This window comes from Lampris incognitus, chromosome 1, assembly GCF_029633865.1.
Source record: "Lampris incognitus isolate fLamInc1 chromosome 1, fLamInc1.hap2, whole genome shotgun sequence".
Lineage (NCBI taxonomy): Eukaryota > Metazoa > Chordata > Actinopteri > Lampriformes > Lampridae > Lampris > Lampris incognitus.
Window position 1 is genome coordinate 107,258,619 of NC_079211.1, and position 16,160 is coordinate 107,274,778.

A 16,160-nucleotide genomic window follows, 5' to 3' on the forward strand; every position below is an offset into this window, starting at 1 on the left:
ACATTAAATCCCAGTATATCAGATGGTTAGTGGTCAGTCTGTGGTCTCACACACAAACTCTCTGTCCCTGCTCCCCACGAGTGGTTTTGTTTCAGGTGACATTGTATTGATACAGATGTGAGGCCTTGTGGATCTTTTGTTCATCAGTTCATCTGGTTGCCTTTTCACTATCCATTAAGTGTAAGTGTTCTTTTTGTACGCTTTTGTAAAGTTATGTTTACAGACTCTCTCTCCACCTCCCTACACTCGTATTTTGAGTGTAATTCATTTGCCAAAAAAGAGACAAAATGCACGATAAACAAAGTTAAAGATGAATTTTACTGATTGCATTTTTTTTTCAAATTTTCCATAGATATTGCAATATCATAATTGTGAATTCTTTTGGGCAAAATAATCGTGTAGTGAAAATCTAATATCAAGACAGCCCTAATTTTGCGCTTTTGATAACAGGTAAGCCTATTGTGTGTATTGGGCCTCGTTGTAAACCAAATCCCCTTTTGGACATTACAATCACAACTGTGCACTAATGCTAGCCTATCTCCAAATGGCCAGCGATGAAATCGATGTATGCGAGGAACTCCTGAAGATGGTGGAGGAGAACATGACCGAGGAGGAGCAGAGGGACTCCATCCTGGGCCAGATGCAGAACATGGACATGGACCGGATCAAAGAGAAGGCATCAGCCATGATGACCGAGCTGAGGAACAAAGCTGAGGAGAAGTGCTCCGTGATGTGAGGGAGGAGTGAAGGAGGGATGAATGAGATGTTGGACTGAAGTGAAGCGATATCGCATTAAACAGAAAGGTTCTTACATACAATATGGTTTGCATCGACAGAAAGAAAATCATTACACCTTGGTCCGACTGGCTGGCTGTTGGCTGCACTTGGGTATTCATGGATTATGTGAATAGGGGCCTTTCCAAGTCCAAACAGAACAAGGACTCCCTGCCACATCCAGCTTTGCAATTACTCTTAATAAGGCTGGTGAAAAATACAGGTAGCCAAGATAAGTAGCCAAAGTGGAGACTACATTTACGTTTTACTTTGGTTCAGTCTAGCAACAGAAAGTCTCCTCCTAATCTATCGATAGAACATCACGTCACTTTCTGAGGAAGCTGCAGGGAAGAACAGAATCGGGAGGTTTGGGATTGTCTAACAGTGTTGGACGAGGGCACGTTTAAGCTGCAATGTGAAACGTTTCTCCATTAAGTTATTTTGTCCACTTGAGATGATGTGATGATTCTGTTAGGACACATGGTCAATATTACGGTAGGACAGTGCTCTGATATTGTATAAGGTAGGAGGAAGGGAGAAACAGACCCGCTGACACGAATTTTCTTGAAATACGAACAAGGTGCAGCAGCCATTGTGGCTCGTGCTGTCAGCTCAGCAGTAAAAAGTCCCCAACCTCGTCACCACCAGGGGACTATAACCCCATACAAGCACTGAGTAAGTGCACTGAACAAATCAATGATTGGATGTCTCAGAATTTTCTTCAATTAAACAAAGATAAAACTGAAGTAATTGTCTTTGGAGCCAAGGAAGAATGATTAAAAGTCAGCACTCGGCTACAATCGGTAATGTTAAAAACCACAAACCAAGCCAGAAGTCTTGGTTTAGTCACGGACTCAGACCTGAATTTAGATAGCCACACTAAGACAATCACAAAGTCAGCCTACTATCACCTGAAGAACATATCAGCAGGATTTGGAAAAAACGTATCTATGCATTTATCTTCAGTTGACTCGGCCACTTTAATGGCGCCTTTGCGGGTCTTTCTAAAACAAAATTTTTAAAAAATGGATCAAACAGCTGCAGCTGATTCAGAATGCTGCTGCTCGAGTCCTTATCAAGACCAGAAGAGTGGATCAACATCACTCCAGCCCTGAGGTCGCTACACTGGCTTCCTGTCTGCCAAAGAATTGATTTTAAAACTCAGCTCTTGGTTTATAAAGCACTGAATGGTTTAGGGCCAGAATACATTTCTGATCTACTGCTACACCATGAACCATCCAGACCGCTCAGGTCATCTGGGACATGTCTGCTTTCTGTCCCCAGAGTCAAAACTAAACATGGAGAGGCAGCTTTCACTTTTGATGCACCACATATCTGGAACAAACTGCAGGTCTGCTGCAACTCTTAGTTCCTCTAGATCGAGGCTGAAGACCTTCCTCTTTGCCACTGCCTTTTGTTGAATAAGGCTTGAAGCTTTTGATTTTCATCTTGCATTGCACTGTAACTTCTCTTTTTATTTGATTCTAAATGTCTTTTTTGGCCCTGTGATGGACTGGCGGCTGGTCCAGGGTGTCTCCCCGCCTGCCGCCCAATGACTGCTGGGATAGGCTTCAGCATCCCTGTGACCCTGAGCGGGATAAGAGGTTTGGATAATGGATGGATGGATGTATTTTTATTGCCTTATGTTGTTTCTCTCAATGCCTTTCATGTTTTATGTAAAGCACTTTGAATTGCCTTGATGCTGAAATGTGCTACATAAATAAATTTGCCTTGCCTTTGCCTTGTAACCTCAGGCCAAAGTTAACGCAGGCAGTCTAAACTTCCTCAAACTGTATCCCAACACTGTTGTACAGTAATATGGATCATCTGTCCAACAGAAACACCACTACATCACGTTTCAATCTTGTTTCCTGTTGGAGATGTTTCCAACACGTGTGTTTACTGCTGCACCAGTGTTCACCCTACCCGGTCCAAACATTTCAGCGGCGGTATGCAAAAACTGCAGGATGTCTACAACCATGGTGAAGATGTTATATAACTCGAATCCATAGTCCAGATGAATAAAAGAACTATTTCATGATGGAGAAAAGTTGCAAATTTCTCCTTTTAGCTATGTTCAAGATAGCATGTATAGTATCAGTTTAGTGTGTTTGTCATCTTCAAATGTTGGGAGGGCCATTTGAAAAAGGAACGTTGTAATTTATACCGAGTCTTTATAAATGGGTGGAAAACAGTTGGATGTTGTACTTGTGCCTACTTGTTTAAAAAACAACCCTTTGGTGCCCGGTTAATGCTACTAGTCTTTCTTACAGTGTACAACTTGGAACGCTACAGTCACATGTGGTGAAAACAGGGCAATTCACTGAAATGCAATAGATTGTTTTAAACTTACATAAAAATATATGGAACTGTATGAAAAAAAAGTCTTTAAAATACAAGTAGGTTGATTGTAAAAAAAATGTCAGTCAAAGAATCTAAACAGTGTAAGGAATATTTGAAAATAAAAAAAGAACAACAACAAGTAGTCCAGATACAACACCAGACACACTGCCAGGTCTTCTCTATGAGGCGTCAACACTCAGTAAGTGTCTGACTGGTGCTCGAACTGCAGACTGTTGATAAAGACAGTCTGCAGCTCATTCATGTCGTCAGTTGTTTCTATGGGGATGCTGGGCCTGCCTGGAGACCCTGTGGTCTCTGTAGTGGAGCAATAGGAGGGTTCATACTGAGACTGACCCAGGTTATCATAGAAGGAATCCACACAGCCTCCCACCGCGCCCTGCAGGGGCTCGTAGACATCCAGGTAGGGGCTGAGGCAGTGCGGGGACAGGTGGCCATAACTGTGGATCTGTGGCTGCTCCAGGTAGTGACGACGCTTGGCACCAGGGCTGTGACAGGGGCTGTGGCAGGGGCTGTTGCAGGGGCTGTGGGGCATTAAACAGGTATGCAGGCAGCTGTTCCGGCACACAGGTCGGTGCAGGTCCAGCCTGGCGATCAGCGGCTTACTAATGTTGACGCTTTTGGTCCAGCGGACCGGATCGTCTTCCATGGTTGTGAAGGTGCCCTGGAGGCACACAGTGAAGACCAGCTCTTCCTGTATAGCAGTGCAGAGACAGGAAATACAGTCGAAATGAGAGGAAATAAAAATAACCAAAAAGCCATGCATTGGATTAGATGTACTTTTAATAACTCACATGGGAAAATCAAATTGTTGCAGCAACAGGAAAGTGAAGAGAATAGATAGAAATCATCATCATCAGCTACACCAATGAGTCAAAACATTATGAACATTCACAAGTGAACCAAATAATGATCATCTCCAAACAAGAGCACATGTCAACGTCTGGGTAGATTAGATGGCAAGCAAACAATCAGTTCTCGTAGTCAACATGTTGGATGGAGGAGAAATGGGCAGGGGTAAAGACCTGAGAGACTTTGACAAAGGCCATATTGTTATGGCCGGAAGACTGGGTCAGAGCATCTCCGAAATGTCAAGGCTTGTGGGGAGCTCCCGGTCAGCAGTGAGTACCTACCAACAGGGTCTAAGGAGGAACAAACCACAAACGACAGGGTGTTGGTCGCCCAAGGCTCATCAATGCAAGAGGGCAACGAAGGCTATCCCGTGTGGTCTGAACTGACAGAAGGTCTACTATGGCACAAGTCACAGAAAATTTGAATGATGGTTACAGGAGGAATGTGTCACAACACACAGTGCATCACACCCTGCTGCGTATGGGGCTGCGTAGCTGCAGACTGGTCAGAGTGCCCATGATGACCCCTGTCCACCATCAAAAGCACCTACAATGGGAATGCAACTGTCAGAACTGGACCTTGGAGCAGTGGAAGAAGGACACCTGGTCTTTTAGATCACGTGGATAGATAGCCATGTACGTGTGCCATTTACCTGGGGACGTGATGGCACCAGGATGCACCGTAGGAAGACGACAACCCAGTGGAGGGAGTGTGAAGCTCTGGGCAATGTTCTCCTGGGAAACCCTGGGTCTGGCCTTTCATGTGGACCTCAATTTGACACGCGTCACCTACATAAACATCACTGCAGGCCAGGAACACCTGGTATTGGTATTCCCTGATGGCAGTGGCCTCTTTCAGCAGGATAATGCGCCCTGCCACACTGCACACATTGTTCAGGAATGGTTTGAGGAACATGATGAAGTGTTCAAGGTGTTGCCCTGGCCTCAAAATTCTCTAGATCTTAATCTGATTGAGCATCTGTGAGATGTGCTGGACGGACAAGTCCAATCCATGGCAGCTCAATCTCGCAACTTACAGCACTTGAAGGATCTGCTGCTAATGTTTTGGTGCCAGATACCACAGCACACCTTGAAGGGTCTTGCAGACTCCATGCCTCGGTGGGTCGGTGCTGTTTTGGCAGCACACGGAGGCCCAATATCATATTAGGCAGGTGGTCATAATGTTTTCGCTCATCAGTGTATATCATTAATATTAACCTTATTATATCATTGTTATAAAATTAAAAAACAAGCATAAAATAGAAAGAGAAAAAGAGTAAAAGAAGAGAGCTCATGGGTTCGACCAATATTTCAGTAAATAAACCAAACGCCTGGTAGGATGGATAGGAAAATTGCTGCCGCATAAAAAGCCCCAGATGGGGGCTGTTGTGTCAAATGAAGAAAAAGGATAGACTAAGAAGTAAATCGCGTTCTGAGGTGATTTTAGAAGTTTTGCAAAGATCATAGCAAATAACATGAATACATATCTTTATGCATGCTCAGTAATCCAGGTAAGGAAATCATCAACATGAATACAGCAAAAAAAAAAAGGAAAAAAAGTGCATATGATGCATAATGTTCTTCATGGATGATCTAAAAAAAGTCCAAATGGTTTTAATCGTTTATGCTTAAGTGCATAAAAAATGTATCAATCAAATGAAGTAGACTGGATGCAAATGCATTTTGTATATAGTTGTGTGCGTGTGTGGGTTTCTTTTTGTGTGTGTATCATTTGTGTGCCTGCATCATCTGGGAAGCTGCCAAAAGTATATGATGTTCCTGAAGACAATTATAAATCAATCTATTGTTCAGGTTTAAAGAGAAGGAGCCAGCAGGGGACAACAGCTCATGCTATTACCATCAGTGTTCAAATCCCATTACTCTGTTGGCTAGATGGGCAAACGGTATTTATATTAACACCCTACAGGATCATTACACTGCATTTTTCTCAGTTTGTTTTCAACTAGATAGAGAAGAAATACAGGGTGCAGCGAGAGGACAGGCAGACATGCAGCAAAGAGCCTGACCCATATTCGTCAGGTCACCACGATCAAGCCTGAGGCCAAATGTTATGCACTTATCTGGTTGAACTACCACGATCAGCGAGGACCTGTCTGCATGGATTTAAGCAGTCTTACCCGGAGTTTCTGCAGGGAGCTCAGCCTGGTGTAGAGACAGTGTTGTGGCAGCATCCTGGACAGAAGGTAGATGCCCGTCTCTTCTGGAGTGTTCCGGTTCATCTCTTTCGGATCCACGTCAAGATCCTGGAGAGAAGAAGGGAGGAAGCTCTAGCTAGAGTTAAAAGAAAAACCCAACGACCATTCATAATGACTGGACTCTACCACGAATGAATGGGAGATGACAGTAGACTAGATAGAAGGCTTGTGATGGAAGACTGGCAGTTGAAATCCCTCAACATCTCCCTCCCTGATCAACCACTTCTGTGGTCACCTAACTCTCCCAGTGGTCACTTTATGACCAACAACAGAAGACAGTGGTTGTGTAGGGGAAGGTCCCAGATTTGCAGCTATATGAATATGAGAGACCAGGTGTTGTTCAGCAAAACATATTTTTGATTTTTTTCTTTTTTTGATTTTGATATACTTTAATGATCCCCATAGGGAAATTATGCACCGCATTTAACCCATCCTAGTTGTGTAGCTAGGAGCAGTGGGCAGCCACCATGCAGCGCCCAGGGACCAACTCCAGTTCGTCTTGTCATGCTTCGGTCAAGAGCACAGACACGAGTATTAACCCTAACATGCATGTCTTTTTGATGGTGGGGGAAACCGGAGCACCCTGAGAAAACCCACCGCAGACACGGAGAGAACATGCAAACTCCACATAGAGGACGACCTGGGATGAGCCCCAAGGTTGGACAACCCCGGGGTTTGCACCTAGGACCTTCTTGCTGTGAGGTGACAGCGCTAATCACTGTGTCACTATGCCGCCCTAGATACCACCGTATCTAGACTTAATTAACTTCACTGGTTAAAAAAAACAAGATGGGAAAATCAGAAACAACACTCATAAACCTAACTCTCTTTTCAAATGTGATCCAAAATCCCACAAGAGGCTGACCTGTGAGAAGTCTGTGACGTGAGCTTGGCAGAAGTTCATGTCGTTGGGTTTCTTTATGATGTGGGTGTAGATGACGAGAACGTTGGAGAACTCCGCAGCAAAGCCCAGCTTGATCTGAGCCCCACAGTCAAAGTCCAGACACATAATCTCTGGCAGCTCTACAGATTGGCACGAAATCCACCGTTAGCCTTCTCACAGCAGCTCAGCTTGAAAATCTTTACTTCTTACATGTAACTTAGTCATACACTGACAGGGTTTGGGTATGTGGGGGCTTGGGTAAATGCATGTCACTTGAGGGAGAAATAAGGGCAGTGACTGACTCCAAGTGTCTTATTGTTGGCAACAGGGGACATCAGGTTGGAGGAAATAAAATGGCATACAGAATCTTGACTCCCTCCCTGATAGGGCATGGTGGATGTCTCTGCCTGGTGATCTAGAAAATCTTTTATTTATAATCAGAGCGTGCCTTGCTTGCAATAAGGCAGCTCCCAGATGTGCTTGTACATGACTGAGGGAGTGAGTGTGTGTGTGTGGGGTGGGGGGGGGGGGGTTGCTAAAAAAGAGGCATGTCTCATTCTACAATAATGTGAAATGAAAATTGCTTAAGGAGTGTGCAGACGGGCTTGGATCTTACCGTGAACCTTTGCCCATTGCCGACTGTGTGCCAGGGTGATGTCCGCGCAGTTACCAGGCAGGATTGGATCTGTTAGTGCTCTCCTCTCTGATAGGCTGCTTCGGATCTCCAGAGCTTGCTTCCCTTTAGTGGCATCAAATTGACCCATATCTGGACACAAAGCAAGGATATTGAAATTCACATCTGAAAAAAAACAACTCTCTTTTGATCATTGTTAGGGGCATTTTTGTTAAGTTAAGATGTCAGAGTACCAGGAAATAGAGTTAAAGAGAGGGGATGGGATGCAACACACAGCCCCAATTTGGAGAACGACAGACAGTTGTCTGCAGCATTACATGCATTATGGATAAAGTATGACTGAAGCAATAGCGATAAAACATAAAGGCCTGTAAGTACAGCCTATTAAAAATAGAGCTGCAAGTTCAAGGGTTAAACACCCCACACCCCTGATATCCAAAACCCACAAACGCTTTTTTTTTCTGTTCCTTTTTCATATTCTTTCATCATATTTATTTCCTGCTACAAACTGTAGTAGAAGAAGAAATCCTATTATTAGACAGCGAAGCAGTGTCTCTTACCCTCAGCCACTCTGTCCAGAACCACGGTGATCTTCTCATCATCGAGGAGACGCTTCTTCAGAAACTTGACAAACACACCATTGGTGAACTCACTGGAGCTCAGCTCAAAGGCCTCCGCATCTTGGCAACTTAAAAGAATCATGGAGAATAACTAAGAAATACTAAGTAGAATGTGTTCTCATTTTGCTTAAAAAATATGAATTGAGATTTAGACTGGACTTGTAATCAAATGCTTAAAACTTACGTAGCATATCCAAAGACAATGTTAGCAGTGACCTTCAAGACAATATTTGGAGTGGCCTCATCATGAATATTTCTGAAATTTAGAAAATATAACTCGTATCAGTTTCCCATAAACCAAATGAAAGTGGATTACCTTCAAAAACCAGACCAATCTCATGACGTGATCAAGACCTTTTCCCCTGAGGTCTGGCCTCACTTTCATTGAGAGCAATTTCAAAAAGGCAGACCATTCCAAAAGCTGGACATTTCAGCTTTGGCAACTCATCCAGGGAGCTTTATACTTGAGACATGGCTCTGCAGAATTGTAAACACCAATCGAGGCAGAGACAAAGTCATCCATCTTACAATGCAGAGAGATTTTCAACAACAGCTGACAAATGTTCGCATGCTACCCGCTATACCTTTTGTCATGTGACTATTTCTTCTAACATATGGCTTCCTTGACATAAACTCCACCATGGACCACCACTGTCACACATTCTACTGTCAGTGTGGATGAGAACATGCCCAATGCCTTACATTGACAACGTTTTATCCAAAGCTCCCATCTGCCCCGGGCTCACCTCTTCCTGCACATATCCAGCAGAAACACATTGAGTCCAGTCTCCTTCTCCTGCATCAGTTTGAGGATGCTCTGCACGCACAGACAGTTGGCCGAGCGGTACGGGTTCGGGACGTCTACAGGCACCATGAAACTGTTGCCGTAGTTCTCGTATCCATGGCCGGCATAATACAGCAAACCTAGAAGGTGATCATTTGATTTGGATACATTAGTATTTCAGAGACATGCTTGTCAAATTGCTAGCTCAGAAATAAAATTAGCCAGTACTTAACACCTTCTCTAACAGTCAGTCATTTATAATCATTGTACGGCAGAGGGTTTTGTTACCTACACGGTTAGGGCACTATGATCTGACTGTTGATGTCATATCACTGGTTTATTCTGAAGTTAGTGGTCAGAGAATAGCTACTGTTCTATGGCTGCATTCATTGTAAATCGCTCTGCTCTCTGTCAGCTAATGTGATACTCTGGGGGATTATCAGGGTTTCTATTAACACAGGGACAAATAATGGACTACTTGTAGACGTAATCCCCCAAGGCTAACACTGAATGTGGGTTAAGAAGCCACATGCCATAGACTCCCTTGTGGAGCAGCCGCAGGAATTCTTCCACAGCGTTCCTCATCTCGGACTCGGTGAGGTCCAGCAGAGACACCACCTTGAAGTTCAGTTGATGCAGGAGGTTGGTGAGGTCGTAGACGTCCACCATGGGGGCTTTGAGCTTTGGGTGGTTCCGGTAGGACAGGTTGCCAATCAGCAGAGCCACCTTGTCAGTTGCTGGGGACGGGACATGGAGGAGACATGAGGGCATACTATTGGTACAACGGAGGAAAATAATTTCTATTTCTACTACTACTAAACTTTATTTGTAACTTATTGAATTTTTAAACACACACCAGAGTCACACCAGTCTACCTGTTAATTTAAATCACATTCTAGTGCGACTCTTAGTGTGGAAAACTGATCAAACATTCCTCTCACTTCACAGAAAGTTGAAATCAGTTCATCTGGACACAACATTTATTGAGAGAAACATTTCATCACTCATCTAAGTGACCTCTTCAGTCTCAACTGGTATCCCCACCCTTATAAACAATACAGTGGCATAATGACCGAAACCAACCATCAATTTAATATGCAAATTGCCATGATCATTAACTAGAGCTACAATGGCTATGTGTACTAGTCACAGAGGATTTGGGAATGGTTGCAATCACAGCATTGTATGATGGTGACAGATGTACTCTTAGCCCCCCCCTCCTCTCAGTTCAGGGATGGCCATTCCCACTTGACATAGGTGGCCTCTTTGATTCCCCATTCAAACCACTTCCTCCCTATCAAGGATGTGCACATTAGGTGTCTGGGTAGCGTGGCAGTCTATTCCATTGCCTACCAACACGGGGATCACCGGTTCGAATCCCCATGTTACCTCTGGCTTGGGCAGGAATCCCTACAGACACAAGTGGCTGTGTCTGCGGGTGGGAAGCCTTATGTGGATATATGTCCTTGTCGCTCCACTAGCCCCTCCTCTGGTCGGTCGGGGCACCTGTTCAGGGGGGAGGGGGAACTGGGGGGAATAGTGTGATCCTTACACACACTACTATGTACCCCTGGTTGAAACTCCTCACTGTCAGGTGAAAAGAAGCAGCTGGCGACTCCACATGTACCGGATCGGCAGAGGGGGTGGAGCAGCAACCGGGATGGCTCGGAAGAGTGGGGTAATTGGGGAGAAAAAGGGGAACCCCCTCCCCCAAAAAAAGGATGTGCACATCCTCATCCCTTATGAGGATGGGGATGGGATACCTGCAGTCAGTTGAGACTTGAAGAGGTCACTTAGATGAGTGATGAAATGTTTCGATAAACATCATGTCCGGATGAACTAATTCAGCTTTCTGTGAAATCCTTACCTGGATTATTGAGCATGCATAAAGACATTCCTCTCACTTACAGTCTACCTTGGAATTGACAATTTATCACACATTCTTCTTAGAGTTCCAGGTAGTTTGTAAAATTTGTTCATGGGAATATTTACCTTTACCCATTCAGCAGACAATTTCTATCCAGAGCAACTGACTAGAGAGTCAGCGATTAGCAGCTGAACTGCGCTGTTCCCAGCTGGCATCATAAAGCACTATACGGTAGCTGTATCACATAATAAAGCACTATACAGTAGCTGCATCACATCATAAAGCACTATACAGTAGCTGTATGACAACAAAGAGTGCACCTCATTGAAGTGCCTTTAGTGTATGTCAGCCTTAGAGCATCAAGAAGCAGGGAATAAGAGAATCAAAAGTAAAAAGTTGATTTACATTGCCACAAATCAGTAAAACAGGCAATTAAGCTGTTGGGTGCTAGTAGAAATAAGGCTCTATAGTAGACACCAATAGTCATCACATTTAATTACATATGGGTGCAATTCATAGTAAATGAAAACTGCCACCAGAGACAGTTTTAAGGTTTAAGGTGGGCTTTGAGGTGGAAAGCTTTTTGGCCTCTCTTGAAGGAGGTAGTGAATCAGTAGCTCTGATGGAGACCAGAGAGTTCGTTCCACCATTTTGGGGCAAGGTGACAGAAAAGTCTGGACCTCGACTTGTTGCTTTGATAGAAGGGACAGATAGCATCCTATCAGAGGTGGAACAAAGAGGGTGAGCAGATGTTTACATGTTGGTTACATGTTGTGAGTCAGTGTGTGTAAATCGCACACAATTTACTCAGTGTGCCTCGACCTTTACTGTCCATTTCAACAAGTCATTATTTCCTCATCTCTGTTCCTGATTAAGAACTGCTTGCTCCCTTATTGTGGTTTTAGTCATGGCGGGGACACAGGGTAGGTATGAAGAACAGCCAAGTAGCCTCTACAGTACTGAGGTATCCTTACTGAGGCGAAAGGACATCTCTGTAATGTGATTAAACTCTAAATCCTGTTTTATGAGCAGAACGCCTGTTAATATGCCTTCCACCTAATGAACGCTATTAATGCTGGAAATAATGACAATGTTGGCCAACCTAACTTTACCGAACTGCTTTCAATGAAAAGATGAAACTGCAGTTATCCTATTAACACAGGAACAAATTTAGCAGTCCATTATTCAGCAGGCCGACATGATTCTATTTGATCCTTCTCATGTGTTGTTTTCTCAGAGTGAGTTAATGAATTCTGGAAAGAGGTATAGGGCCTTACTGTGTAAGCACAATTGCTATAAACTCATAAATAGGCTACCCGTGGAGGAGAGAAGGGGGCAAACAGACAGCTGTAGCATGGACCTTACTAATTGTCTACTTGGGTGGAAGTATGCACAGTGAGAGATGTATGCATGTAACTTATTAATAGTATGAATGTTTTTTGTTATGTAAACATTGAGATGTGAATCTTGAGACGTATGTTTGGAATGCTTGTATTTAACAGTGAAAGGGAAAGGGAGTGGGATTGGGATCTGAAAGGGATTGGAGACTGCAAGGTGGTGACAGGGGAGAATGCAGCTAGGCAGCATTGGATGGTGGTCTGTAGGATGACGGCTCTGCCTTCACTCGCTTCCTCTTCTTGGTCTGCAAAGGATCAAATAGCGGAAGTTGAAGAAGGAAGACGACTGTTGTATGGAGTTCAGGGAGGAGTTAAGACAGGCACTGTGTGGTAGTGAAGAGTGGCCGGATGGCTGGGCAACCACTGCAGAAATAGTGAGGGAGACAGCTAGAAAGGTACTTGGTGTGTCATCAGAACAGAGAAAGGAAGACAAGGAGACTTGGTGGTGGAATGAGGAAGTATGGCAAAGTATACAGAGGAAGCGGTTGGCCAAGAAGAAATGTGGGATAGTCAGAGAGATTAATAAAGTAGACAGGAGTACAAGGAGATGCAGTGTAAAGCGAAGAGAGGTGGCAAAGGCAAAGGCGTATGGTGAGTTGTATGACAGGTTAGACACTAAGGAAGGAGAAAAGGACGTGTACTGATTGGCTAGACAGAGGGACTGAGCTGGGAAGGATGTGCAGCAGGTTAGGGTGATCAAGGATAGGGATGGAAATGTGCTGACGAGTGAGGAGAGTGTGCTGAGAAGGTGGAAGGAGTACTTCGAGGGGCTGATGAATGAAGAAAATGAGAGAGAGAGAAGGTTGGATGATGTAGGGACAGTGAATCAGGAAGATCAGTGGATTAGCAAGGAGGAAGTGAGGGCAGCTATGAAGAGGATGAAGAGTGGAAAGGCAGTTGGTCCTGATGACATAACTGTGGAGGCATGGAGATGTTTAAGAGAGATGGCAGTGGAGTTTTTAACTAGATTGTTTAACACAATCTTGGAAAGTGAGAGGATGCCTGAGGAGTGGAGAAGAAGCATACTGGTACCGATTTTCAAGAACAAGGGCGTTGTGCAGAACTGTAGCAACTACAGAGGTATAAAGCTGATCAGCCACAGCATGAAGATATGGGAAAGAGTAATAGAAGCTAGGTTAAGAGGAAAGGTGATGATTAGCGAGCAACAGTATGGTTTCATGCCACGAAAGAGCACTACAGATTTGATGTTTGCTTTGAGAATGTTGATTGAGAAGTATAGAGAAGGCCAGAATGAGTTACATTGTATTTTTGTGCATTTAGAGAAAGCATATGATAGGGTGCCGAGAGAGGAGGTGTGGTTTTGTATGAGGAAGTCGGGAGTTGCACAAAAGGATGTAGGAGTGGTGCAGGATATGTATGAGGGAAGTGTGACAATGGTGAGGTGTGCAGTTGAAATGACAGATGGGTTCAGGGTGGAGGTGGGATTACATCAAGGATCGGCTCTGAGCCCTTTCTTGTTTGCAATGGTGATGGACAGGTTGACGAACAAGATCAGGCAGGAGTCTCCGTGGACTAGGATGTTTGCGGATGATATTGTGATCTGTACCAAGAGTAGGGTGCAGGTTGAGGAGAGCCTGGAGAGGTGGGGGTATGCACTGGAGAGAAGAGGAATGAAAGTAAGTAGGAGCAAGACAGAATACCTATGCGTGAATGAGAGGGAGGACAGTGGAATGGTGAGGATGCAAGGAGTAGAGGTGATGAAGGCATACCAGTTTAAATACTTAGGGTCAACTGTCCAAAGTAACGGGGAGTGCAGAAGAGAGGTGAAGAAGAGAGTGCAGGCAGGGTAGAGTGGGTGGAGAAGAATGTCAGGAGTGATTTGCGACAGAAGGGTACCAGCAAGAGTTAAAGGGAAGGTTTACAAGATGGTTGTGAGACCAGCTATGTTATATGGTTTGGAGACAGTGGCACTGACAAAAAGACAGGAGGCGGAGCTGGAGGTGGAAAAGTTGAAGATGCTAAGATTTTCATTGGAAGTGATGAAGAAGGACAGGATTAGGAATTAATATATTAGAGGAACAGCTCAGGTTGGACGGTTTGGAGACAAAGCAAGAGAGGCAAGATTGAGATGACTTGGACATGTGTGGAGGAGAGATGCTGGGTATATTGGGAGAAGGATGCTGAATATGGAGCTGCCAGGGAAGAGGAAAAGAGGAAGGCCAAAGAGGAGGTTTATGGATGTGGTGAGAGAGGACATGCAGGTGGTTGGTGTGACAGAGGAAGATGCAGAGGACAGGAAGAAATGGAACGGATGATCCGCTGTGGTGACCCCTAACAGGTGCAGCTGAAAGTAATAATAGTAGTGTTTAATAACGTTGGGGTTTTTTGGGTTTTTTTTGGAGAGGAGTGGATAGTGTGATGGGTTTATTTTAATTGAGGTCAGCGTTACAAATTGTTGTGACATGTCTGTCTTTTGCAGTAAGTCCTCTCATCCAAGACAATTTCTCCCACAGGAGACAATAAAAGTAACTTGAACCCTGAACCTTATCTCACCCTTTTTTGGCTAAAGTTTTCCCCTCTGCTGCCCTGCCCGTCTCAGCCCAATATGCCAAAACCGTTGCCTGATACGGTGGACAGAAGGTAAAATACTACAAACCATCAGAGTGTTATGTGTGCCCTCTTGCGTGGTATTTTGTTGGTGTATGTCTGTGTGTCTTCTCTCCACAGGTACCTATTTGACAGGGATTGCTGATTATTCCCCGCCCCCCCCCCCTTTTCCTCCCCAGTTGTATCTGGCCAATTACCCCACTCTTCCGAGTCGTCCCGGTCGCTGCTCCACCCACTCTGCCAATCCAGGGAAGGCTGCAGACTACCACATGCCTCCTCCGATACATATGGAGTCGCCAGCCGTTTCTTTTCACCTGACAATGAGGAGTTTCACCAGGGGAACGTAGCATGTCGGAGGATCACGCTATTTCCCCCCAGTTCCCCCTCTCCCTCGAACAGGCGCCCCGACTGACCAGAGGCGCTAGTCCAGCGACCAGGACACATACCCATATCCGGCTTCCCACCTGCAGACACGGCCAACTGTGTCTGTAGGGATGCCCGCCCAAGCCAGAGGTAACTCGGGGATTCGAACTGCTGATCCCTGTGTCGGTAGGCAACGGATTAGACTGCCACACCACGCCACCCGGACGCCCCCCTGGGATTGCTGATTTTTCATCACTTGGTATTAAAACAGGACAGCTGTGGAAAATGTGAAGAGCTGGATGGAGGGAACAGCAGCCCCATGTGCAGCACTACTTTACCAGTTATGTCTTGATCTTTTCATCAGTTGCTTTCCTTTCAGGGAAGGCGACACCTTGTTTTCAGGTTTTGTTTGTCAGGTTATGTTTTCCTGTTTTGATGGGCATGTTGCTCAAGTGGTTTCCCCCTCCTTTTTTTCTGTTTGGCTGGCTCTCCTGACCTTTTTGTAATTCAAAGATTATTTTATGTATATCAATAAATTCTGTTTGGTTTTTTTTTGGAGAAATGTATAATGGCATCTTTTTTGTTGTTGCTGTCCCTTTTTTGATCACACTGTTATCTGAGGCAAGAAGACTCACAAATATGTAGAAGTATTATAGAATAAGTAAAAAATTACACAATGATCCCCAACTTAACTGTATCATGAAAAGTTTTCTATAAAGTACATGAGAATATAGAAAACAAGAGAAAACAAGAGTGCATTATGGGAAGAATGAGCATGATTGGAATGTGTCTCTGGCTGTTGTGCATCTGATGTTAAAATACAGCCAGGAGTTTCACATCTT

At 44.5% G+C, this 16,160-nt stretch overlaps 1 protein-coding gene across 1 annotated transcript in view; it reads right to left on the bottom strand.

The window, feature by feature from the left end:
• Positions 1–323: 323 nt before the first annotated feature.
• malt1 (MALT paracaspase 1) overlaps positions 324–16,160 on the bottom strand; it is a 33,113-nt gene continuing 17,276 nt past the window's right edge. Inside the window, exons 10-17 of the mRNA XM_056295871.1 lie at positions 9,657–9,860; positions 9,086–9,263; positions 8,524–8,595; positions 8,280–8,407; positions 7,702–7,851; positions 7,068–7,225; positions 6,125–6,250; positions 324–3,829 (exon numbers count right to left, since the gene is read on the bottom strand). Coding sequence (XP_056151846.1) covers positions 3,314–3,829; positions 6,125–6,250; positions 7,068–7,225; positions 7,702–7,851; positions 8,280–8,407; positions 8,524–8,595; positions 9,086–9,263; positions 9,657–9,860 — 1,532 coding nt within the window. The 3' untranslated portion in view covers positions 324–3,313. The remainder of the gene's footprint in view (positions 3,830–6,124; positions 6,251–7,067; positions 7,226–7,701; positions 7,852–8,279; positions 8,408–8,523; positions 8,596–9,085; positions 9,264–9,656; positions 9,861–16,160) is intronic.